General features: G+C 31.1%; 1 protein-coding gene across 1 annotated transcript in view; it reads right to left on the bottom strand.

Annotated features, from left to right (window-relative positions):
* LOC114324661 (KH domain-containing, RNA-binding, signal transduction-associated protein 2-like) overlaps positions 1–25201 on the bottom strand; it is a 1309325-nt gene that overhangs the window by 337308 nt on the left and 946816 nt on the right. The window contains exon 7 of the mRNA XM_028272525.2: positions 16699–16845. Within this exon, the coding sequence (XP_028128326.1) occupies positions 16699–16845 (147 nt within the window). The remainder of the gene's footprint in view (positions 1–16698; positions 16846–25201) is intronic.

Below are 25201 nucleotides of genomic sequence, written 5' to 3'. Positions count from 1 at the left end.
CCAGTATATGCGATAGAGCAGAAGGTACTGGGCTCTTTCTGTGGTGGTGGATAGACTAATTTCAGGGCTCTCTTATGGAGTTTTTGGTTTAAAATTTTGTTAATTGTTTGTTTGTTATAGACATTGTTTACTGCTATTCGTTTAATGATGTTCAGTTCTATCTTGAAGTTATTTTTTGGCAAGGGAATTTCTGTCAATCTATGTATCATGCTATGGTAGGCTGCTAATTTGTGTTGGGTAGGATGGGATGATGAATTGTGTATAGTTGTGTCAGTATGGGTAGGTTTATGATATACGGAGAACTCATGTTTGTTATGTAGTCTGGTAATTGTTACATCTAGAAAGTTTATGGGCTTATGAGTTTACAATAGAAACCGAACAGAAAAAGTCCATAAACTTTCTAGATGTAACAATTACCAGACTACACACCAAACATGAGTTCTCCGTATATCATAAACCTACCCATACTGACACAACTATACAAAAGGCCTTTATTTTGAATACGAAAATTTTTAAACTGTCCATTAAAAGAATGATTATGATCTAGAATGTGAACTGCGTACGTAGAATAAGATTTCCTATTGTGGAAAGCTCTTTTGTGTTCTGATATACGTTTGTTAAGGGTTCTGTCCGTTTGACCGATATAAGCTTTTGGACATTCAGTCTCAACATGCCAGTTTGATTACACCACTCTGTAATTGCTTTTTCTTGTGGCTCTTATTGTTTTTAATGTACACACACCAAAACTTATACGGAATCACCTGATATTTCTTATTATTTCCTGTGAATTTAAAAAAACGAACACACGAAGTCAAACAATGTTTATTTTAGAGCAATTTAATAACAAATACATAACAATTAAATAAAAGAATAAAGTATTTAACAAACAAATTGAAATTAGTTGTTTTAAAGTCAATAGCATAAAAAATTTCAATGTAAAACGAATAATGTTTAAATTGTTTTTATTTTTTTTTTGTTTTTTTTTGTAGTAAGAGTTATCACCTCTAATCATTATGCAAGCTTCAATTTGCGTAGGCAGGCTCCTAATCAAATTATCAACATTTTGTTGTGGTAGGTTGCTTCATTCTTTAAGAGCAGCTTATACTAGCCGCGGTGTTTTGTGGATTATCCCGGCGAGCTCTAATTTTTCTTCTAAGCATATCACACAAATAATCTATAGGATTAAGCTCGGGTGAGCAAGCAGGCCACTCCAAACAAGAGATACCTTCTGCTTCAACGATGTCTCTGATCACTTTAATGGTATGTGAAGGTCCATTATCATGCAAGAAAATTAAATTTTCTCCTGTTGCACCTCTCCAGAGCCTAACTAAATGTTATCAACATAGCTGTGAGCAGTTAAAGTTGATTTGATGAGAATTAAAGGAGTTTTTTTACGGATCACAATTCCTCTACAGAACATTACACTTCCTCTTGTATATTTGTGAACAGATCTGACAGTTTTCGTTCTTGCTTGTCTTCCTCGACCTCTAAGTACACGATTTCGTGGGTCATATGATTTTACACAAATCCTGACTTTTAATGGAAATAGCACATTTTGTCAATTCCCAATGTTCCAGTTTTGGTGGTGAAGACACCAATTTAGGCGATCAATCTTGTGCTGCCTGGATAACTCGGGAACCCATAACTGTCTCCTGCTGTATACTTCTTGGCACGAACTCTTATTCTTATCGTTTCAACTGAAACAGATACACCTGTAGCTTCCAAAATCTGCCTTTGGAGCTGCAGGTGAGAAATGTTTGGGTGTCTTCCCGCTGAATGGACGATTAAACAATCGTGGCGAGCCGTTATTACTTTTTGGCGATTTTCCCTTGCTTTATTTTTGAGCTTTCCTAGTCCTGTTACCTAGCATAGGTTTTGAACAGATCGCCCTGTGTTACGCCTAGCTCTACAGCTATGTCCATCTGAGAACATTACTTGCTCCACAAGACCAATAATCTTTCCCCGTTGTAAGTTCTATAACCCCATATGACGCATATTTTAGTTTTTGGATGCAAAAGTTAGTTTATTTATTTTCGTTCAATTTGCAACACAAGCAAATAACCTATACCGTACCGAGCTGTACTATCCGATTGTTGTATAGATTTGTTTATTTTCAATAAAAACCTTTATTCTTCGCAACAATAGCAAGTTTTTTCAAAAGAAATAAATATTACTTTGAAATACATGGTGATTCCATATAAGTTTGGGTGTGTGTATTTGCTGAAGTTGTTGTTTGTTCTGAAAGCTGTAGTTTCACATCTTATTTTCATCATCACATTTTACATTTTTAAGCAGGTTGCCTCCATTGGCACTGTTAAATTTTCACATGTCAAAAATATTATTGTATTTTTTACTGTGTTTAGTCTCTTATAAAACCCTTAACTTTAAATAAATCTCAAGCCAGCCCTGTTCAATAGTACCATTTCATCCCTCCTATTTCTTACCCTCTGTCTTCACCCTTACAGATAGACAATGGGTGCGTTCGGACGACCACAGCGGCTGGACAGCTGAGCCAGCAGTAGCTGTCAGACGTCACCGCTGGAAGTCAGCCGCTGAGAGATTTACTAAGCTTTCCCTATCACGGCTGGATACAACCACTCAGCCGATTTCTGCTGACAGCCAGCCGCTATGGTCGTCCGAACGCACCCAATATCTGGACCATTTGCGATTGAGAATTTTTCTCTTCTCCTACGCCGGTAAAACGGTTAACAAGTGCCACTCGCCACGAGGGTGCATCCTCTCTTCTTTACGATCTTTCGACGGATCAAGTCGGTACCGCTCATCCCTTGACGGTACTTACATCTCATCAATCTCTTTGCCTATCGGCCACCCAAGCTAGTCATAACCGTTAATCGATACGAACAAGAGGAATACGTACAGGAACAGTAATTCGCGAGTGACGGAATACATCAGCGCCCCAGTCAAAATTCAATTCATGTGTGACCACAGCTCTAGTAGTCCGTTCTTTAACGGTAAAATATTTCAAAATCTCTAAATTTTAAAGAACCGCTTGGATTGACATGAAATTTGGCATACACATATCTAACAAGTCAAAGAAAAAAGTGATATTGTGCCGATATGTGCTTTTGCCCTAGGGGTGGTTTTCACCCCCTCTTGGGGGTGAAAAAGTATTCGTCCAAAGAAAGTCAGGAAATGGATAAACTGGCTAATTTTAAGTAACTTTTGTTCTATAGAGTTTTTTCACTAAGTCAATACTTTTCGAGTTATTTGGCAGTGAATATGTTCATTTTTTCAACAAAATAATCACGCTTTTAGACGGTTTTTCGCAAATAACTTAAATAGTAAGTATTTTGTCGAAAAACATTCCTAGCAAAAATATAGCCTATAAATTTTTTAAAAAAATGGTGTATATATCACGTCTCTATACCTAGTAGAAGCAGAGTTATAGCTAATGAAAAATAGGTTCATATTCGTCAAATTCCAAATGGAATACTTTGACGTGAAATAACCAAAAATGAAGCACATTTCGGGGAAAACTCATTACAACTTATTTAAAGTGTTTAAAAAAAGCTTCATTTTTGTTTTATAAAAAAATGTCTAGCATCAAAATTAAACAAGTTACGCTCAAAATAAAATTAGTCCCTTTTGGTTTTGGTAAAAAAATCGAGAAAATCACCCCCTAAATAGTATCTTAAATGAACTTAATCGTTACGACTTCACAAGTTTCTTGACTCGTGTATATATTGTTTATACGATCTGTAAGTTTCATCGGTTCAAAGTCCTTATTATTGAAAGGGCTGTAGTTAAAACGGGTTGAACGAGTCACTGATCACGAATGTATGCAAATTTAGAAACACCAAATCTTAATGAATTTTTGTCTAACAGAAAAACAAAAAAATGCATGATATTCAGAAAAGCAAATCTGACTTTTTTTTTGTTTTTCGAGATTTTTGGTATCTCTAACAATTTTTAAGTTATTTTGAAAAAAAGCATATTTTTCAAAATTTAAATTATATGTTGAAACCAAATTTTTTCAAAAATTAGCAGTTTGAATCGATGAAACTTACAGATCGTATAAACACAACATAAGTAAAATAATTTGTGGAGCGGTAACAATTAATTTCATTTGAGTTGCTAATTAGGGGGTGCTCTTCCCGATTTTTTTTGCAAAAACAAAAGGGACCAACTTTATTTTGAGCGTAACTTGCTTAAATTTAATGCTAGAAACTATTTGTAAAAAGAGAAATAAAGCTTTTTTTAAACACTTTAAAAAAGTTATAATGAGTTTTCCCCAAAAAGTGCTTAATTTTTTGGATATTTCACGTCGAAATATTCTATTTAAAATTTGGTGAATATGAATCTATTTTTCATTGGCTATAACTCTGGTTCTGCGAGATATAGAGACCTAACGCGTACAACATTTTTTTTACTTTTTTATAAGCTATATTTTTGCTAAGAACGTTTTTTTCAAAAAAATACTTACTTTTTGAGTTATTTGCGAAAAACCGTCTAAAAATTATTTTGTTGAAAAATGACCATATTCACTCGCAAATAACTCGAAAAGTGTTGACTTGGCAAAAAAGCTCTATAGAATAAAAGTTACTTAAAACTAGTCAGTTTACTCATTTCCGGACTTACTTTGGACATATATTTTTTCACCCCCAAGAGAGGGTAAAAGTCACCCCCAGGGCAAAAGCACACATCGGCACAATATCACTTTTTTTATTTGACATGTAAGCTATACGTATGCCACATTTCATGTCAATCTAAGCGGTTCTTTAAAATTTAGAGCAAAAACCGTGAAAGAATGGACTATAGTGATCTACAACGTTTCACAGTTTGGTAAGAATCCACAAGGAAAAAGTTTTCCTGTAGTTGGCTGTATACCATGTAATACAAAAATAGTAAATCCTTTATAAAAGGTATATATTTAAAATCCCTAAAAAGGGCTACATCACAATCACATAACTAGTTTTCGACTGGTTTACCAGTCATCATCAGTGCGTACCTAAAATGAATATAACCTGATAAAATAATACAAAGATTGAAATTTTGACTACGGTTAAGAAAAGTTATAGGTTATACTCACGTGAAGTTTACATGCTAACCACCAAGATATAGTTTAACAAAAATATGTGGGTCAAAGCCCTGTATAAGTGGTCCGTTAAGGAAACATCAATTAAAAATGCCAATTAAAGCATGGATGTTTAAACTATTTTATTATTATGCCCCGGGTAACATCTGAGCTGTGGTGTACTTGATTACATGGTGAAAGTCTGGTAGCAAATGACAATGAAATAGGTGGAGACCTCAGAACGATGACAAGACAGAAATGACAGTTCCACAGGAAGTTGAAAAATTAGCCTGTCATATTTAAAGACTATGGTTTACAACTTGTTAAAAATTAGAAATGATGTAATAGCACACTCCATTGTGAAAATTATCATTTGATAATTTTACTGAATTTCAAATGATAATTTTCTCAACCATAGTCTTTAAATATGACAGGCTAATTTTTCAACTTCCTGTGGAACTGTCATTTCTGTCTTGTCATCGTTCTGAGGTCTCCACCTATTTCATTGTCATTTGCTACCAGACTTTCACCATGTAATCAAGTCACACCACAGCGCAGATGTTACCTGGGGCATAATATTAAAATAGTTTAAACATCCATGCTTTAATTGGTATTTTTAATTGATGTTTCCTTAACGGACCACTTATACAGGGCTTTGACCCACATATTTATGTTAAACTATATCTTGGTGGTTAGCATGTAAACTTCACGCGAGTATAACCGACAGCTTTTTTGACCATAGTCAAAATTTCAATCTTTGCATTATTTTATCATGTTATATTCATTTTAGGTAAGCACTGATGATGACTGGTAAACCAGTCGAAAACTAGTTATGCGATTGTGATGTAGCCCTTTTTAGGGATTTTAAATATATTGATGTGATCTTGATTATTGATATGAGATAATATTTTTATATGTCATTTAATTTAATCAATGCATTAATAATAATCTAATTAATTTACCAGATCACATATCAATATGTTTTCAATCTCAGGGCTTTTTATAAAATTAATTACTTACATACGTGGCTTTTAAGTATTTCTCAATGGTTCCTAATCGGGATAGGAAAGAAAAGAGTAAAATAATAACACATATGGGTTACAATTGTAATCAAAATATTGTTTATTTTATTTAAATGGCAATCACTGCTTAATATTTGCTACATCTTATTATTCTTAAACATAACATTTACACATGGGAATCTTATTTCCTTTTGGTTTCCAATTGAAAGTTTTTATTAACATTTAACTATTATGATTTATTAGCAACAATTCTATTTAAGTTTGATGAAGCTTTTCTGATATTATTGATTATGTTTCTTCAATTTTAAATGTGGTATTTAATACGAAAAACCCATACATTCATGTCCAAACAAATGAGACTGACCTTTTTCTGGTGAACTGAGAATGTCTTCACACAAAACCCGTTTCCTGCTATCCTTGGCTGCAATCAAAACCTCGTCCTGGCTTCCAGTAATGTTCTCCTCTGAAACTAGCTCGTATAGCTCTCGTTTCCTGCTTCTGTCGTGATGCTGTGTTCTACCTTTTTCGAAACTGCAATCAGCTACCGGGAAATCTTGGCTCAAGGAGGTTCTTTTACTCTCAACCTGGCCTACCTCTCGTTCCACGATAGATACTCCACACTCACGGAACTACACCGGCTTTCTCACTCTCCGTACACTACCGTCTACTACTGGACTTCACTTCTCGACAGCTTAAAACAATCTGATCTCCATTTGTCATTCATTCCCCTACTTTCTACATATCCCTTCCAGATTCACAAATCAAACTTCCACCACCAACTCTCATTCGCAGTATTCCTCAAAACCAATTTTTAATCTTTCTAAATATGCTTAATGGATTTCAAAAGAAAAATAGTTAATTCCCATTCTAAAATTACTTTCTACTAATTACAAAATTTAATGATCTATTATCTACTTCCACTAAGTCTTATTTAGCATCGGCTAATGATCGAACTTTCCGCGATCAACGATAATGACCTATTATCGATTTCACTTGAGTCTTATTTAATCACTTCTTAAAATTAAATATAACAATTTGTTGTATACAGGTTGTTCTAAATTTATATGCCCGTGGTTGAGAAAATTGAAAATATTTTATATTAAATTGAATTCTGTTTATAATTATCAAAATTTAATTTTCATATCAAATAGAAATATAACAAATCCCCGCCTTGTATTCGATAAAATTTATCTGCATTTTTAAATAAATTTTCTCGAGGCAAAACCAACTCCCTGTATATTTCCTTACTTTAATCTATGTCTTATACCCCTTCTTCTTGTATTACTCTAATTAGTCCCACCTGTAGAGTAATTGTTTCCTTATTTTCAGTGTCCTCATCCTGTGTTAGAGTGTCGGCTATTATGTTGTCTTTCCCTTTTTCCCATATCAATCTTCTGTCTTTTTCCTCAGATTTTTCACATACTTTTACCGTGTATTCTGCATCCTCGTTTTCATATGCCTCCTCTTCAAATGCCACTGTTTCGATCATATCTTTTTCGCTTTCATTTGTTAGCTTTATTTCTTCTTCTCCTGAGCTCATCTCTTCTTTTGAGGAATCCCAGTTTTCTTTTGCTTTTGATACTCTCAATTTTTCTTCTTCTGGGCTCAACTCTTCTTTTGAGGAGCCACAGGTTTCATTTTCTTTTGTCTTTTTCTGACTTTTTCTCCCTTTTCTTCTTTGTCCTTGCTTCGTTGCCAAATTCATTTCTACTGTTTGTTCTTTACCTGATTCGTCCGTATTTTGTTTCTCCTGTTCCTTGTTCTGTTCTTCTTCTTTTTCTTCTGTTAGATTCATCGTATTATTTTTAAAATCTATCACTACATGTTTTTCTGCCAATTCGTCAACTCCTACTATCATGTCATGTGACATGTTTGGCATTATTACACATTGTAGTGCATACATCTTCTTACCCAGTCGTACCATTACTCGTATGCCTTCATTTATAGTTGCCAATGTCCGTTTGTTTGCGCCCACTAAATTTACCCTAGGTATTTTGTAAATTAAATTTAAGTTAACTTCTTCTATTAGTTTTCTGTTGACCAATGTTATTTCAGATCCAGTGTCTATCATAATTTTAATTGGTTTCTCGTTGATAAATCCATCCACAAATTTTAAATTAACTCCATTTTTCTTTTCGTTGTTTCTTGCCAATTTAATAAACTCCTTGGGGTTACAAAAGATTCCTGTTTGATTTTTGGTTTTTAGTGAGCGCCGTCGTGAAAAAACGCCGGTTGCTCATCGTAGTTTATATTTTCGTCATAATGTCTCTCTCCGTCATATTCATCTGTCTGGGTATTATTTACTTCTCTTCTATTTTCTCTTGGTCTGTCGGATCTGTTTCGGTTTTCTCGATATCCCTGTTCATTTTGTCTACCATTATTTCTGTTTTCTTGATTTGCGAGTGTGGTGTTTCTATTCTGGTATTCTCGATTTCTGTCCTCATTCCATTGCCTATTTCTTTGTTCATAATTTCCTCTTCTGTTGTCTCTATTTTCGTTTTCCCTTCTGGGATTAAATTCTCGTCTTGTATAGTCCCTCCTATTTTGATTTCTATCTCTGTAATCCTGTGTTTCTCGGAGCCTGTAATCTTCTCGCGACCTTCTTGATTTTCTTTCTCTTAAACGTGATTCTCTTATTTGTAGGAATTGGCATAAACTATCTATGTCTTTGTAGTTTTGCAATGTGATATGGTCTTCCAGCGTTTCTTCGAAATGTCTTGCAATCAGTTCGACTAATTGTTCCGATGAGTAATTATATTGTAAATGTTTTGCGTTATAGTAAATTTGTAATGCATATGTCCTTTCTGATATACCCATCCTATCATTGTATTTCCCATTTTGCAATTCCTTGTTAATTTCCAATTGTTGGACTTTTCCCCAGAAATAATTCAAAAACTTTTGTTCAAATTGTTGCCAACTGTCAAATTCTTCTTCTTTGCAATCGAACCATAGGCTTGCTTCATATTTTAGATGATTTCTGATAGTTTCTTTTGCTGTTTCGAAATTTCCGATGTGCTGTATTTTCTTTTTCAGGCTATTTATGAACGGCACTGGGTGTAATCTTCTTACATCCCCGCCAAACCTTATCTTCACGTCATCTGTGCTATGTATAACCATTTCTCTTCTTTCTCCGACATTCTGTTGCGTATTGATTTCCGCAATCTTTCTTTCCACTTCTTCTATATCTGCTTGAATAGCGTTTTGCAACTTGTTTTCCAAACTTTCCATTTCTTTTTTCTGTCAATTCGTTATCTCCTTTATTTTATTTTGAATTTTCATTTCTTGTTCTTTCATCTCGTTTTTCATTGTTGTTAAACATCCTTTTATTTCCTTTTCTATGCGTTCCTCCATTTTCTTGTTGTTCTCTTCTATTGCTTGTTTCATTTTTTGTTGTGTTTCATCCATTTTTTTATCCAATTTTTGTTGTGTTTCATCCATTTTTTGATCCAATTTTTGTTGTGTTTCATCCATTTTTCGTTGTGTTTCCTCCATTTTTTGATCCATTTTTTGTTGTGATTCATCCATTTTCTTTGATGTTTCTTCCTGATTTTTATCCATTGTTAGTTTTGTTTCTCTTTGATTGTCATCCAGTTTTTGTGACTGGAGTTGCATCAGTTGTAATAGTTTATCTATTCCTGATAATTCTTGCTGTTCTGATGCCATGATTGTCGTGTCTAAAATATCTTCTTGGTCTGAATGTTCTTTTTGTTTTTTGTTGTCTTTGCTTTGGCTTCTTGTCACAGACATTTGTTTTCAAGAAGTACTGTCCCCGCCAAATATGAAATTTTACTAGTATGTTACCAAGACGACTTTTTCTCACCCAAATATTATAAATTGTCAATAAATATATCAAATGCAAATATCGTAAAAATAAAATATTAAATCAGTTATGTAAAATTTGTACCTAAAGAGATCTAAAATTTTATGTTATCAAATGTAAGTATCTCACTTTTTACCACAGGCATATAAATTTTCAAATACCGGCTTTACTCTTTCTATCCTTCAAATTTGCCACTAGAAATACTTTACAATGCTTTCCACGTTGGACGACAGTTGATGTGATCTTGATTATTGATATGAGATAATATTTTTATATGTCATTTAATTTAATCAATGCATTAATAATAATCTAATTAATTTACCAGATCACATATCAATATGTTTTCAATCTCAGGGCTTTTTATAAAATTAATTACTTACATACGTGGCTTCTAAGTATTTCTCAATGGTTCCTAATCGGGATAGGAAAGAAAAGAGTAAAATAATAACACGTATGGGTTACAATTGTAATCAAAATATTGTTTATTTTATTTAAATGGCAATCACTGCTTAATATTTGCTATATCTTATTATTCTTAAACATAACATTTACACATGGGAATCTTATTTCCTTTTGGTTTCCAATTGAAAGTTTTTATTAACATTTAACTATTATGATTTATTAGCAACAATTCTATTTAAGTTTGATGAAGCTTTTCTGATATTATTGATTAAGTTTCTTCAATTTTAAATGTGGTATTTAATACGAAAAACCCATACATTCATGTCCAAACAAATGAGACTGACCTTTTTCTGGTGAACTGAGAATGTCTTCACAAAAGACCCGTTTCCTGCTATCCTTGGCTGCAATCAAAACCTCGTCCTGGCTTCCAGTAATGTTCTCCTCTGAAACTAGCTCGTATAGCTCTCGTTTCCTGCTTCTGTCGTGATGCTGTGTTCTACCTTTTTCGAAACTGCAATCAGCTACCGGGAAATCTTGGCTCAAGGAGGTTCTTTTACTCTCAACCTGGCCTACCTCTCGTTCCACGATAGATACTCCACACTCACGGAACTACACCGGCTTTCTCACTCTCCGTACACTACCGTCTACTACTGGACTTCACTTCTCGACAGCTTAAAACATTCTGATCTCCATTTGTCATTCATTCCCCTACTTTCTAAATATCCCTTCCAGATTCACAAATCAAACTTCCACCACCAACTCTCATTCGCAGTATTCCTCAAAACCAATTTTTAATCTTTCTAAATATGCTTAATGGATTTCAAAAGAAAAATAGTTAATTCCCATTCTAAAATTACTTTCTACTAATTACAAAATTTAATGATCTATTATCTATTTCCACTAAGTCTTATTTAGCATCGGCTAATGATCGAACCTTCCGCGAACAACGATAATGACCTATTATCGATTTCACTTGAGTCTTATTTAATCACTTCTTAAAATTAAATATAACAATTTGTTGTATACAGGTTGTTCTAAATTTATATGCCCGTGGTTGAGAAAATTGAAAATATTTTATATTAAATTGAATTCTGTTTATAATTATCAAAATTTAATTTTCATATCAAATAGAAATATAACAATATGTATACCTTTTATAAAGGATTTACTATTTTTTTTAGTTTGGTAAGATTTTATTATACATATGAATATTGTCTGTATAAAACCTTATATTTTATATTCTCACTTGAACCTAACAATCCTCATCCAGTCCAACCCTAAGATTGTATTCACAATCTCACATATGTATGTTATCGTACAGGCACTTCTCTGTAAAAAAGATCAGATGTGTTTCCCTGATATGTCCCTCAGGCTGGACCATTTAATAATTAATTTTTTAATTTCTGCTAATTCCCCTCTGTAACAGATTTTGTATCGCCGTCCTCAGGCTCAACACAAATCTTATTAAATTTTTTGTTATGACGTGTTCGAAAAATTTCCAACAATCTTTTCCGAAACTTTAAAATTTACTTTTACACGATGGCTTGAAATTTCGCTGGCTTATTCTTGTATAATCTGTCAGGATACAGGCAGGTTGAGAGACGTTGCATCCATAAAACATGACGAAACTGTTGGATTTAGGTCATAGGTATATGCTTCTCGTACTGGACCACATTGTTTAAACTTGAGGTTGATGTAATGCAAATCGAGATATACAGGATTTAAAAGGTAGAGGATCTAGGAAAAGGTATCCTCTTTAGAGTACTTAAGATAAATTAGGATAAATGATAATGTAAATGGAAACCAGTAACTATTACACTTAAAGCAAAGTTGTGAGAGTTGAATGAATACAGGGTTAAAAAAATTATAGTCACAGACTTTCAGTGTTGTTCTGAAGCTATTTTCTCATTTCATTTTTGCAATCAACTATTCTAAATGGGAAAATAAGCCACAATTTAACTAAAAAATGATTTTATTAAGCTTTCGACGTCCACATCGGATGTCGTTGTCAAAATACAAATATTAATATTTTCATTTAGAATAGTAGACTTTTAGTGTGTAGAAAAATAAATTTATATTTTTAAGAAAAACTTACTCTGAGATATGAAAAAAAAAGAATGTGTGTACTTTGTACGCACGTAAAAAGTTATACTTAGGGCTTAAAATACCGAGCCAAAATCTCAATACCGGTATTTGGTATTTAAAATTTCAAACCGGTATTATGGATAAAAAATATACACGCTATATTTATACTATAAATTTTGTTTTGAAATGAGTAGATGTTGTTTATAACATTACATAGAGAGCAGGAATAGATAGATACAAAAAATATGCAAATAGAAAAACTAAGTATATATTTGATTCTAGGATAAATTTTGCATATAATAGGATAGAACTTTTACTTATGAAATTTGCTCTTTGTAAAATATGTAATTTAATTTTAAAATATATTAATACAAAGATTAACTTACTGTGACAAATATTTTATATGGATTACTCTGTATTTATAGTCTATTGATTATGTACTATAGAAAGGAACTATAACGTTAACGGGGTTTTATTATTTCATATGGTCAATGAATCTCTATATATGAAAAATCGTGGAGTGCTACCATTTAAAGGGGTGCGTTTTTGAGAAATGGGTGAATTAGTCCCTGGGCACAGGTTACAATAGGGTGATTTCTATGCACTTTTGGTACACAGACGTCTACATAAAAATTGTTGCTGGTAAAATTTACTATTTAAATATAACTTTTTAAAGTCAAAGATACTTTTTTTTACAAAAATATATTTAAAAGAAAAAGCACAAAGAAACCCAAAAGAAATAAATTTTGTTTTTTGTCCCATAACTTTTGTCCACGGCGATATAGGTATAGACATTGCTTCACAGAAGAAAAACCTACATATTTTGTCTTTAAAATGATGTTTGATAGAGGTCATTAGAATTTACAGTTTTCGAAATATGATTTTTCAAAGTTCGCCACTCACAGCAATTTTGGGTAATTTTCCTTGTTATTTCGCAAATATTGTTCTCTAACTTTTTTCTACGTAACTTTACGCATATGCAATGGTACATGTAAGAGGAATAGAAATCAATTACCTTTAAAATGTTCTACTGTATAACGTTGTACGACTTCTTTTAAAGAGGATATCTTTTTCAAGACTTTATAATTTTAACGAGTTTTTATATTTTTTACGATTATTTTTTAAATTTCCCATTATAACTTTTTTTTCTACATTACGGTATATATTATATAATAAAAAAGAAAGCTTATTCTATTTACTTTAAAATGGTGTATTACAAAAAAAATTCTAGGATTATTTTTGAATAAGATATGCTTTTTCAAAATGTAATAAGTACTTGCAACGATTTTTGATTTTAGGATTATTTTTTAAATTCCTCCTTATAACTTTTTTTATGTGATTATGTGTTATGATTGAATCTTATTTTTTATAGGTAGGTAATACTTTGGATCCACTTGACTCGGCCGGGCAAACTTTAAAATATGGATTAATTCCAATATTTACTGTCAAACTCCTGCACCACAAGCTTTGCTTGAAAAGATAGCATGTTAATGTACCAAAGGATGTACAAAAAACTGCGGTTGTAGAAAGATAGGAATTTGTTGTTCAATATTCTGCAAAGGGTGCATGTGCATGGGTACTAATTGTGGGAACTACAAGATAACTCTGGGAGGTGTCAGAGGAAGATATTGAAGCTAATGCTAACGAAGAGATGGACTTTGATTTTGAAAATTTTTTAAATGTTAACGTTTCAATAATTTTAACTAAAGTAATGTTTTCTAAGACTAATTTTTATGTAATTTTTGTAAAAGAAATAATTTTAAATAATACAGGTAAAAAAATATCAAAGAATCACTCGGCTTCCATTACATATTTAAAATATAGATGATACACCATTTTAAAGAACAGAAAGTAAGCTCTCTTTATTGAGCAATATATAGTATATTCATGTACAAGAAAAACAAAGTTATAATGAGAAATTTCAAAAATAATCGTAAAAAATGTACAAAATATTATTTTTTTTATATTAGGTATTATATAATATATAATATATAATATAATATTATATTATATATACTATATATAATATAATATTATATAATATATAATATATTATTTAATAATAATATTTTATTTTTATATTATATTATAAAAAATCGTTAAAAGTATAAGAGATTTAAAAACCATAATCTCTTTAAAAAAAGTCGTACAATGTTATACAGTAGACCGTTTATAGTACAGCTTTGAGAAAAAAATATTTATAACAAAAGTTGCCTCGGGAAAAGCGTGGAAATTAGTTTCATAATTGTAGGTCCACCGCTAGAGGGAGTAATTGAATATCAAAAATAAAAAATCAAAAATTTACTTAATGAAAGGGCACTGGAAATCCAATTATCGTATTTTTTAAGTCTACCTTTGCAAATAAGAGCTGGGGTGTGTGGGAACCTTCTTATGAAAAAATGGCTGTAGGTCCGGTTCTGCTTAATCGAATTTTGCATACTTAGTCTTGTTGAAAACAGCTCTTTTTCGTCAATGTAAAAGTCTTATTTTCGAAATAGCCTAATAAGTAATATTCCAGCTAGTAGGCGTTATTTAATTATTTTCGGAAATCTATTTTTCTTTAGAGAATGCATTTTTAATCCTGTATTACAAAATAAGACCAAATTAGCAACATAATACCGAAAACCTCATGTCGATACCTTTTATCTATCTCAAGATATCTTAAGAAACGTGTAAATTTTAAACAACTATTAATGTCACCGGTAAACGAAGTTCAGGAAAAGTAGTGTGCTATGGAAAAACCAAAGAAACATTTTCCAGATGTAAACGTATATAATTAATTAAAACAACAATAAGAGAAACAACACTATACAATATAACAAAGAAATAAAAGTAACTACTTATTTAGTGACGACCTAAATGTTTAAATTGTTGCCCATCATTTTCGATCAAGGCATTTACTCTTTCAAGAGTAGATTGAACAGCAGTCTCAATTTCTGCTTTCGCATTGCTTTGAATGGCGTTTCGTATTCTCTGGATTCTAGATCATGTTTTCTCGCGTAGTGGGCCTAGCGGCAAAAACAAGGTCTTTACTCCGTCCCCATAAATAAAAGTCTAAAACAGTTAAGTCTGTTGTTATTCAATCTAGTCTTGAAAGAGTATATGCTTGCATCAAAAGTGATGGGCAACAATTTGAACATTTAGGCAGTCGCTAAGACTAAGTAAGTAGTTGCTTTTATTTCTTTATTTTATTTTATAGTGTTGTTTGTCTTATCGTTGTTTTAATTAATTATATACGTTTACATCTGGAAAATGTTTATTTGTTTTTTCCATAGCACACTACTTTTCCTTAACCTCGTTTACCGGTGACAGTAGGAGTTATGATTAAAATTTACACATTTCTTAAGATATCTCGAGATAGAAAAAAGGTATCGACATGCGGTTTTCGGTATTATGTTGCTAATTTGATCTAATTTTGTAATACAGGATTAAAAATGCATACTTGTGTTTAATATTTTCCAAAGAAAACTAGATTTCTGAAAATAATTAAATAACGCCTCCTAGCTTGCATATTACTTATTAGGCTATTTCGAAAATAAGATACTTACATTGACGAAAAAGAGCTGTTTTCAACAAGATTAAGTATGATTAGGTTTCAACAAAATTCGATTTAGCAGAACCGGACTTACAGCCATTTTTTCATAAGAAGGTTCCCACTCACCCCCATCTCTTATTTGCAAAGGTAGACTTAAACTTGTGAAATGAAATATTTGCGCAGAATTTTATAAAGAATACGATGATTGGATTTCCAGTGCCCTTTCATGAGGTAAATTTTGTAAAATTTTGATTTTTTAATTTTTGATATTCAATTACGCCCTCTAGCGGTGGACCTACAATTATGAAAATAATTTCCAGGCTTTTCCCGAGGCAAATAATTTACAGCTTTTTCCGAAAGCTGTACTATAAACGGTTCCTGAGATATGGCCGAGAGCCATTCTTATTGGGACACCCGGTACATTTCACCTTACAGGTCCGCCAAGCTGACCTTACAGAGACCTTACTATTTTTATAACATCATGTCGAACAAAATGTTCTAACTTGAATGACAAACAAGTCAAAATTCTACTAACGACCTGCTTCCCAATAAAACGTTTATAGGCACTCTGTCGATTGTAAACAATAAGGTATCAAATGTCGCGGCCTTTAAAGCGTTCTACAATATATGTTATCGCGACTATACTCATTTATTAAGACATGTATCACGTCAATAAATCGGCCAGGACCATAATCAGTGTATTTTAATTACAATTAAAACTATTTTTGCGCCTACCAGTATCACACAAAAATAAGTGGGTTATAGGCAAATGAAAAAAAATTAAGCCAATTCTACTTACCGGTACTAAAAATCGTCTAACTTCTGCTAAAGCATATGCAATCCTAGCGTGAGCTTCAGCGGGTGTAGCAAAAGCACTAATTTCAACATGGAGTTCTTCACTTAGGTGTTGAAACTTAGGGTCTCCGCTAGCTCGAAGTTCTTCTTCCTGTAAAAATAAATATAATTAAAATGAGAGTATAACAACAATTAATAACCATTTTCAATTTCGTTGCAAAACGAAAATACAGCCGCATCATATTCTAGTCCAATCAGAGAGTGCAGCAAGCACCTCTACCGGTTTCGAAACTTATTAGTCTCTCATCAGGAGGCACATATGCTGCTCTCTCTGATCCAATTGATTACACCTCTGATTCTCTGGTTACACCTTCGAGGCTTCTACAATTTGCAAGTCATACGGATGCTGAGACTAAGGAAGATGAGGGAATTTTACAACTTATTTGACAATTTATAATTTACGTCCCATCTGCTCAGCGTGGTAAAGTTATAACGAGATTGGAGTACGAAGGGAACCATTCTCGTTGGAAGTTTACCGTGCTGAGAAGATGGGACGTGAATTATAAATTGTAAAATTCCCTCATCTTCCTTAGTCTCAGCATCCGTTATGGCTTGCAAATTGTAGAAGCCTCGGAGGTGTAACCAGAGAAGGTTCCCATTGTTTTCAGTCTGGTGGGATGTAGAATAACATTACTTTGTTTTATATGCCATTAGAGTGAAAACTTAGTCTTTTTTTTTAATAAGAGTATAACATTTTATCAAGGAGTGTAGGCATTGTAGACAAACAAAAATATCAAGAATTTTTCAATACCTGAGCCCATTATTTTTTTCAGATCTGTTGCTTATAGCAACAAGATATAATTACTTCAGATATATGGACTAATGATGTTTCCGCTAATATAGGCATTAGTATAACAAGTCAGCTTTTTATTCTCTACACTTTTTTACTGAAATCTTTAAGTTTCACAGTGTGAAAGGGATTCCACTCCATTCCACTGCCTACTTTACTACTTTTATATACAGGGTGAGTTTTTAGTGCGGGATCGGTCGATAATTCCATTATGGTATAGAATATCGAAAAAAGTTATTTAGAAAAAATGTAGGCAATGATATTCTCTAGGCTTGCAAAATATGTCCATTTCTACAGGGTGATCAATAACTGCATGGTATATCAAGCATATATTTTTTTTAAATGGGACACCCTATATATTTTTTCATATTTATATTCCTCTCATAATTCCTGTTCATATGATATAGGGTTTTGCATTACTATACAGAGTATTTAATAAGTTATGACCATTTTTATTTCGAAATCCCTACGAGATTAACACCATGTATATAAAAAAGTAATTCATAAACAATAATTTGTTTTATATACTAAGATAAACAATGTTCTGTAGTTTTTAAATTAAGTTTAACTGAAATCATTGACGAATATTTGTATACAGGGTGAACTACATAACCAAATTACGATTTTCTCAATTTTTTTAAATGGATCACCCTATATTTTGTTTTTTAGAAATATTGTACTTATGTTCTTTCATTTTTATAAGGCATTCCCTATATCTAAACTCATCAATTTCCGAGATATTTTCAGTTTACTTCAAATTTCGGGAATACAATCAATTTTTCTACTAAAAATACATAAGTCAGTATTGAGTGATCGTGATAATATAAAAAAATTATTTTATCTATGACTGATACATAATATATGTATTATACTTGTGGTGTTTGCAATATAATGCCATATAATAATCCCTTAGGGATTAATAATGCGGGATTAATAGCTATTAATCCCTCTGGCACAATAATCACAAAATTCACCACGGAAACAAAATAATCAACCTCAAAAAGTGTCACTGTCAAACGAATAGTATATTTGACAGTTTGTGTTGAGATGGACGAAAATGAAGAATCTTTTAATTGTACACCACCAGAAATTGTAGAACTAGCTACAGCAACAGCATCTACCTTAATGCCTGAAACATCGAAATCCATTTATAATAAAACGTATAATATAATATAATTAAAAACTCTACTAAAGTTAATGATGATTCTCAACCAATTCAGTTTATTAATTGTACTATTACTAATTTTAATGTTTTTAACAAATAAAGTTGTTCATTAAAAATCTTAAATTAATTAATTTGTCGTAGATAAAGTAGAGTATACTACTCGCAATAATGGCTCTCATTCCCTCGGAATGTTACTCCCTCGCCGCTAACGCGGCTCGGTTCGTAAATATTCCTCGGGAATAATAGCCATCATTATTGACTCGTGGTATAATCTACTATTAGTTCCAGAAATACCTAACACAAAATATAAAATATAACAATATGCAATAAATGTGATATTAAGGAATTATCATATTTCCCTAATATACAAGAATCGTAAAATTCCTACAAAAAAAATATGTCTTGTGTGTAGTAATATAACAAGATTATTTTTATTTAATAAACAACTCACACAAAACATAAATCAAAACAATATACAACTGATGTAATAGTTTTTAGGTTGTTATATCAACCATATTTTAAGCCAAGAAGTTTTTAGTAACACATTCCTAATTGCAGATTGTGACGCGCAGTTATTAATACTATAATTTTCATACCAAGTTTCATTAATATGCATCAAGAAATCCCTACTTTTTTAACACTCGTGGTCAAACTAGGTGATCTATAAATGTTAAAGGTGCTATTGTTTGCGATTATTTTATTGGCCCACATTTTTTTTGACGGTTGAGGTTTCTACACGACGGTGCTTCAGTTCTTCCAAAATCGATTTTTTCATGTGGGGCTATATAAAAAACCTTGAAGCACCCAACAACGTCTGATGATATGAAAAATAGAATAAGAGGAGCTTTTAATAATATTAACTTACAAAAATATTAAGAAATGTTGCTCGGTCATTTGAATATCAGTTACAAAATTGCATAGACGTTGAGCGTGGACATTTTCAACATTTACTTTAGACTTATATCCTTAACATCACATTAATTGGTACATTCATTAAATATTGTTATGGTTTATATATTTTGTTAGAAATTCATTGAATGCAAATATTTGTTATATTATTGCACAATATTTATTTGTTAAGTTATTTCTACTTATTAAAAATTGAATGTATTGCCGGCAAAAGAAGAAAACTAAAAATATCTCAGAAACTAAGAAGTTTAGGTATAGGAGATGCTATATAAAAATGAAAGAGTATCATAAATACAACATTCCTAAAAAATAAAATATAGGATGATCTATTTAAAAAAAAATGAGAAAATCGTAATTTTGTTTTGTAGTTTAAAAGTGCTTATAACATTGAATGTTTTATTAAAAACTTCTTGGCTTAGAATCCTCTTTATATAACAATCTAAAAACTGTCACATCAGTTGTATATTGTTTTGATTTATGTTTTATTTAAAATATTTATTAAATAAACATAATCTTGTTATATTATTATATACAAGAAAAATTTTTTTTGTAGGAACTATAGGATTCTTGTATATTAGGGAAATATGATAATTTCTTAATATCACACTTATTGGTACATTTACTGCATATTGTTATGGTTTATATTTTGTGTTAGTTATTTATTGAATAAAAATATTTTGTTAAATTATCACTCAATACTAACTTATTTCCACTAGAAAAATTGAATGTATTCCCGAAATTTGAAGATAACTTAAAAAATCTCAGAAAGTAATGAGATTAGGTATAGGGAATGCTATATAAAAATGAAAGAGTATCATAAATACATAAGTACAATATTTCTAAAAAATAAAATATAGGGTGACCTATTTAAAAAAATTGAGAAAATCGTAATTTGGTGTTGTAGTTCACTCTGTATACAAATATTCGTCAATGATTTCAATTAAACTTAACTTAAAAACTACAGTATATTGTTTATCTTATTATGTAAAACAAATTATTGTTTACGAATTACTTCTTTATATACATGGTGTTAATCTCATAGGGATTTCGAAATAAAAATGGTCATAACTTGTTAAATACCTTGTATAGTAATACAAAACCATATATTATATGAACAAGAATTATGAGAGGAATATAAATATGAAAAAATGTATACGGTTACCCATTTAAAAAATTATATGTTTGATATACCACGCAGTTATTGATCACCCTGTAGAAATGGACATATTTTCCAAGCCTACAGAATATCATTGCCTACATTTTTTCTAAATAACTTTTTTCGATATTCTATACCATAATGAAATTATCGACCGATCCCGCACTAAAAACTCACCCTGTATATGTAGACATATTATATACATACAGTGTGTCTGCGTAACTTGGAACCACATGGGAAACTTTTTTGGACATCTTGGATATTAAAGCGCCCTATGTAACGCACAGCTGAATTTTTATGTTTGTGAGTCACAGTGTTGCCATGCTGTTTTCTATATATTTCTTTCATAATTTCAATCAATGTTAAATATACCTACAAGAATAATAGAATAATACCGTTTACTTCTCCGTCATTATACTAGGAAAATGACAAATGAGGTGTCAAATGAAAGCTTATAATCCAAGGATAGTACTAAATGTGAGAAATTAGACCTAGATTGTCTGTCCCTCAAAAAATAAGCGTTATATTGGGGATTTCTAATGTCGACATTAAAAGTTGCACTATTTTTCTTTTCTATAAAACATTTTGACCTAAAACTTAGCAGAAAACTTCTTTGTACTCTTTACTTTAAAATAAACGTGATTGTGAAGCTAAATTTTAAACTTCGTCAAACAACTTTTGCGATTAAACCTTGCAATGCACAAATCCGCACCTTTTTCTTTGAAAAATTCATAACCTTTATCATGATAAGAATAAAAACTTAAAGCAGATACCTTTGTCTCCAGAAATGTTACAGCTATATAGTGTAAAAAATTTCAGAAAAAAATATTAAAATGGAACAGAGTTGTAGCGAGGTAAACGCAAAAAAACGTGATTTCTTTTTTTTATTTTTAGGTTAAAATTGCGATTTTGACAACGTTCCCCCACATAAAATTTAAAATAAACTTCATTTTCGTTTTCAGCACCCTCGAAAATATGAAGTATGAATAAAATTAGCCATTCATCCCTCTGTGGTCAGTATCTCGAAAACTAAGCGCTTTTTTGAGGGTGTCACGCTCGTGTATAATATCACAAAAATTGTAACGTGACAATATGAAAAAATAGAGGATACGGCAACGATGTCACAAGTGATGGTCGGATCGAACGCCAAAATCTACACAGACATATTAGGGTGCTTTAATATCCAAGATGTCCACTTTTTTAATATCAATTTTACGAAAAAAATTTATTCTTTATAAAGTGTTCTGCATAGTCTAAAACCTAAGACGCAATCATCAGATATCAAATTTTATCAACAGTATACGAGGTATGTAAAAAATATAAATTTCGCTCAAGAGTAAAGTGCCTTTATATTTCACAATATCGAAAATTTTAATTGAGAAACGTTGTTTGTAATTAAAAATTATGTTATAATCTGCATTTACACTCTTCTAATTGAAAATTTTTTTTTGAAAATTCCACACCTGTAATTTTGAACCAATCAAAATACGTTATTTTGATAGATCACCATGGCAACGGAGGTATTTTATCGGAAATTTTTTGCTCGTGGGGTACCCAACAGCGAATTATAGTGGAAATTTTTTGACGTTTACAATAACAGAACATTTTTGACAGACTGGTTTTTATTTGTTTACATAATTTAGTTTTGATTCATTTTCTATCACTTGTAGTTACTCAAAACTTATGTAAAATTGAAGAATATACTATTTTCTATCTTGAAATGGTATTCCCATGCAACTACAATGAGTAGAAATTACGAATTTGAAAGTCTAAATAATTGCTGACAATGCTATGGCGCGCTATTAATCTGTTCATGCAGCTTTGGATTTTCAAATGCAAATTTGGTGTGGAATTTTCTTACCGAATACCACGCGAAGTCAAATTAATATCCGGAAATTTTTTTTTTGATCATGAATATTTTTAGAAAATTTCCCTCGTCTGCGACTCGGGAAATTTTCAAAATATTCATGATCTCAAAAAAATTTCCGGAAATAATTTGACCTCTAGTGGTATTACTAGTGAAAATTTCCTCACCCGACATCATTTTTATTTATGATAGCTCCGTTATTATTAATTTTACGAAAAAAAGTTAGTTTTTATAAAACGTTCTGCATAGTCTAGCAACTAAAATAAAATTATAAGATATTAAATTTTGTCAATTTTATACGAGGTATGTCAAAAAATATGAATTTCGCCGAAGAGTACCTTTATTTTTCATAATATTGAAATTTGTTATTATAAAAAGTTGTTCAGAATTAAAAACTATGTTTCAATATGCAATTGCATCCTTCTAGTTGAAATATTGTGAACTATAAAGGTATTTTACTCTTGAGCGAAATTCATACTTTTTGACATACCTCGTATAAAATTGAAAAACATTGATATCTTATGATTGCATCTTGGTTTTTTGACTATTCAGACATTTTTATAAAGAATAACTTTTTTTCGCAAAATTAATAATAACTGAGTTATCTTAAATAAAAATGATGTTTGGTATCTGTAATTTGAGGAAAATTTTCAATTTTTTTTTTCAATTAGAAAAGTGTAAATGCATATAACATAATTTTTAATACAAACAACTTTTCTCAATAAACTTTTGACATTGTGAAATATAAAGACACTTTACTCTTGAGAGAAATTCATATTTTTGGACATACCTCGTATATTATTGATAAAATTTGATATCTGATGATTGCATCTTAAGTTTTAGACTATGCAGAGCACTTTATGAAAAAATAACTTTTTTTCGTAAAATTGATATTAAAAAAGTTTCCCATATGGTTCCAAGTTACGCAGACACACTATTAGTCCAGGAACCGTAGCTTTTCACCTCGCAATTTTTACAGAATGGATCGATTTGCTTGAAAATTTGAGAATAAGTAGTGGATAGTTTAAGGATCAAAATCTATATAATGCCGAAAGGCGCTTTTACCATGGGGGTGGTTGCCACCCCATCTCGGGGTGGAAATTTTTTATTATAATTTTAACTGCAAAAGTTGATAAAAGCATTCATTTTAAGCAAAAAATTCTATATACATTTTTTTGATAAAATTAATAGTGTTCGATTTATTCGCTATCGAAAGTGTTAGTTTTATATCGAAAAAATCAATGTCTTTCGGTATTATACTCATTTACTATTCACTCAATTTTTGCCGTAGAAAAAAGTTTTGCAATCCAATTTCTTGTGAATTAAATAAGCTACAATTTTATATTTAAATATTTTTTCGTATCTCTGATGCTACTCTTTCTATTCTGAAGCAAAAGGCATTTTTTACAAAACTACAAAAATTCGTTATTCGCTTTTAACTACATTTCTTTAAAAACTAATCATTCTAAGCCAGTCAAACTTTTGGAATCTATGAATAATACATAAATAAAGAAGAATGAATAAGGCCGATGACTAAGAACACCGCTAACTTACATTATTATGCTTCCAATTGAATATCTCATTTTTTTTTCAAAAAAATATATTGATTTTTTAACCGTAACTTTTTTATTTTTTATCCTAGAAAGTTTGTTAAAAAAGAATTTTGTAGGTTTTTACAGGACCTACAGGGATATTAATATTATATCATTTTAAAATCCTCATTCGCAAAAAGAGGTGACTTTGAAAGGGTTGGTAAAGATGGTTTTTGCATGTTATTACAAGTTTTAATTTTCAATAGCTCACTCAATTTTTGCCGTAGAAAAAATTTTTGAAAACCAAGTTCTTGGGAATTAAATAAGCTACAATTTTATATTTAAATATTTTTTCGTATCTCTGATGCTAATCTTTCTATTCTGAAGAAATGGGCATTTTTCACCAAACTACAAAAATTCGTTATTTGTTTAAACTCCATTTTTTTTAAATTAATCATTCTAAGCCGGTCAAACCTCTGGAACCTATTAACAATACATAAATTAAGAAGACCAAATAAGGTTAATGACCAATTTTAATTAGGGTGGAGAGTAGGGGGAAGTTTAGCATCAGTTCTTCGCTGAAAAAAAAAATAGGGACTGACATTCTTTTTACTATAAGTCACTTAATTTTTGAGCTAGGGACTATTTTTTTGATTTCTGGAGATAGATATTTTTAAATACTTTAAATTAGCTTAAACCAGTTATCCTCGAAAAATGCATAGTTTTCCCGTCTTTTGACTTTGAAACTACAATATTTAGCATTTTACGAAGAAGAGCTAACATATAATAAAGTATAGCTCGATTACTATTGGTTTTAAAGCAAATTATAAAAACGATTTTGTTTATTTTTTCAAAAGGTACATTTTTGTTAAGCAAACTTGTTTTGATAGAACGAAAACTTTTTGAGTTATTAGCAGAAAACTGATTAAAAACAATGATTTTTTCGATTTAAACCAACACTTTCGATAGCGAATAAATCGAAAACTATTACTTTTATCAAAAAAATGTATAGAACGTTTTTTGCTTAG

This window comes from Diabrotica virgifera, chromosome 2 (assembly GCF_917563875.1).
Source record: "Diabrotica virgifera virgifera chromosome 2, PGI_DIABVI_V3a".
Taxonomy (NCBI): Eukaryota; Metazoa; Arthropoda; class Insecta; order Coleoptera; family Chrysomelidae; genus Diabrotica; species Diabrotica virgifera.
Note: the sequence above shows the minus strand (reverse complement) of the source record. Positions and strands in the feature narration are given on the sequence as shown.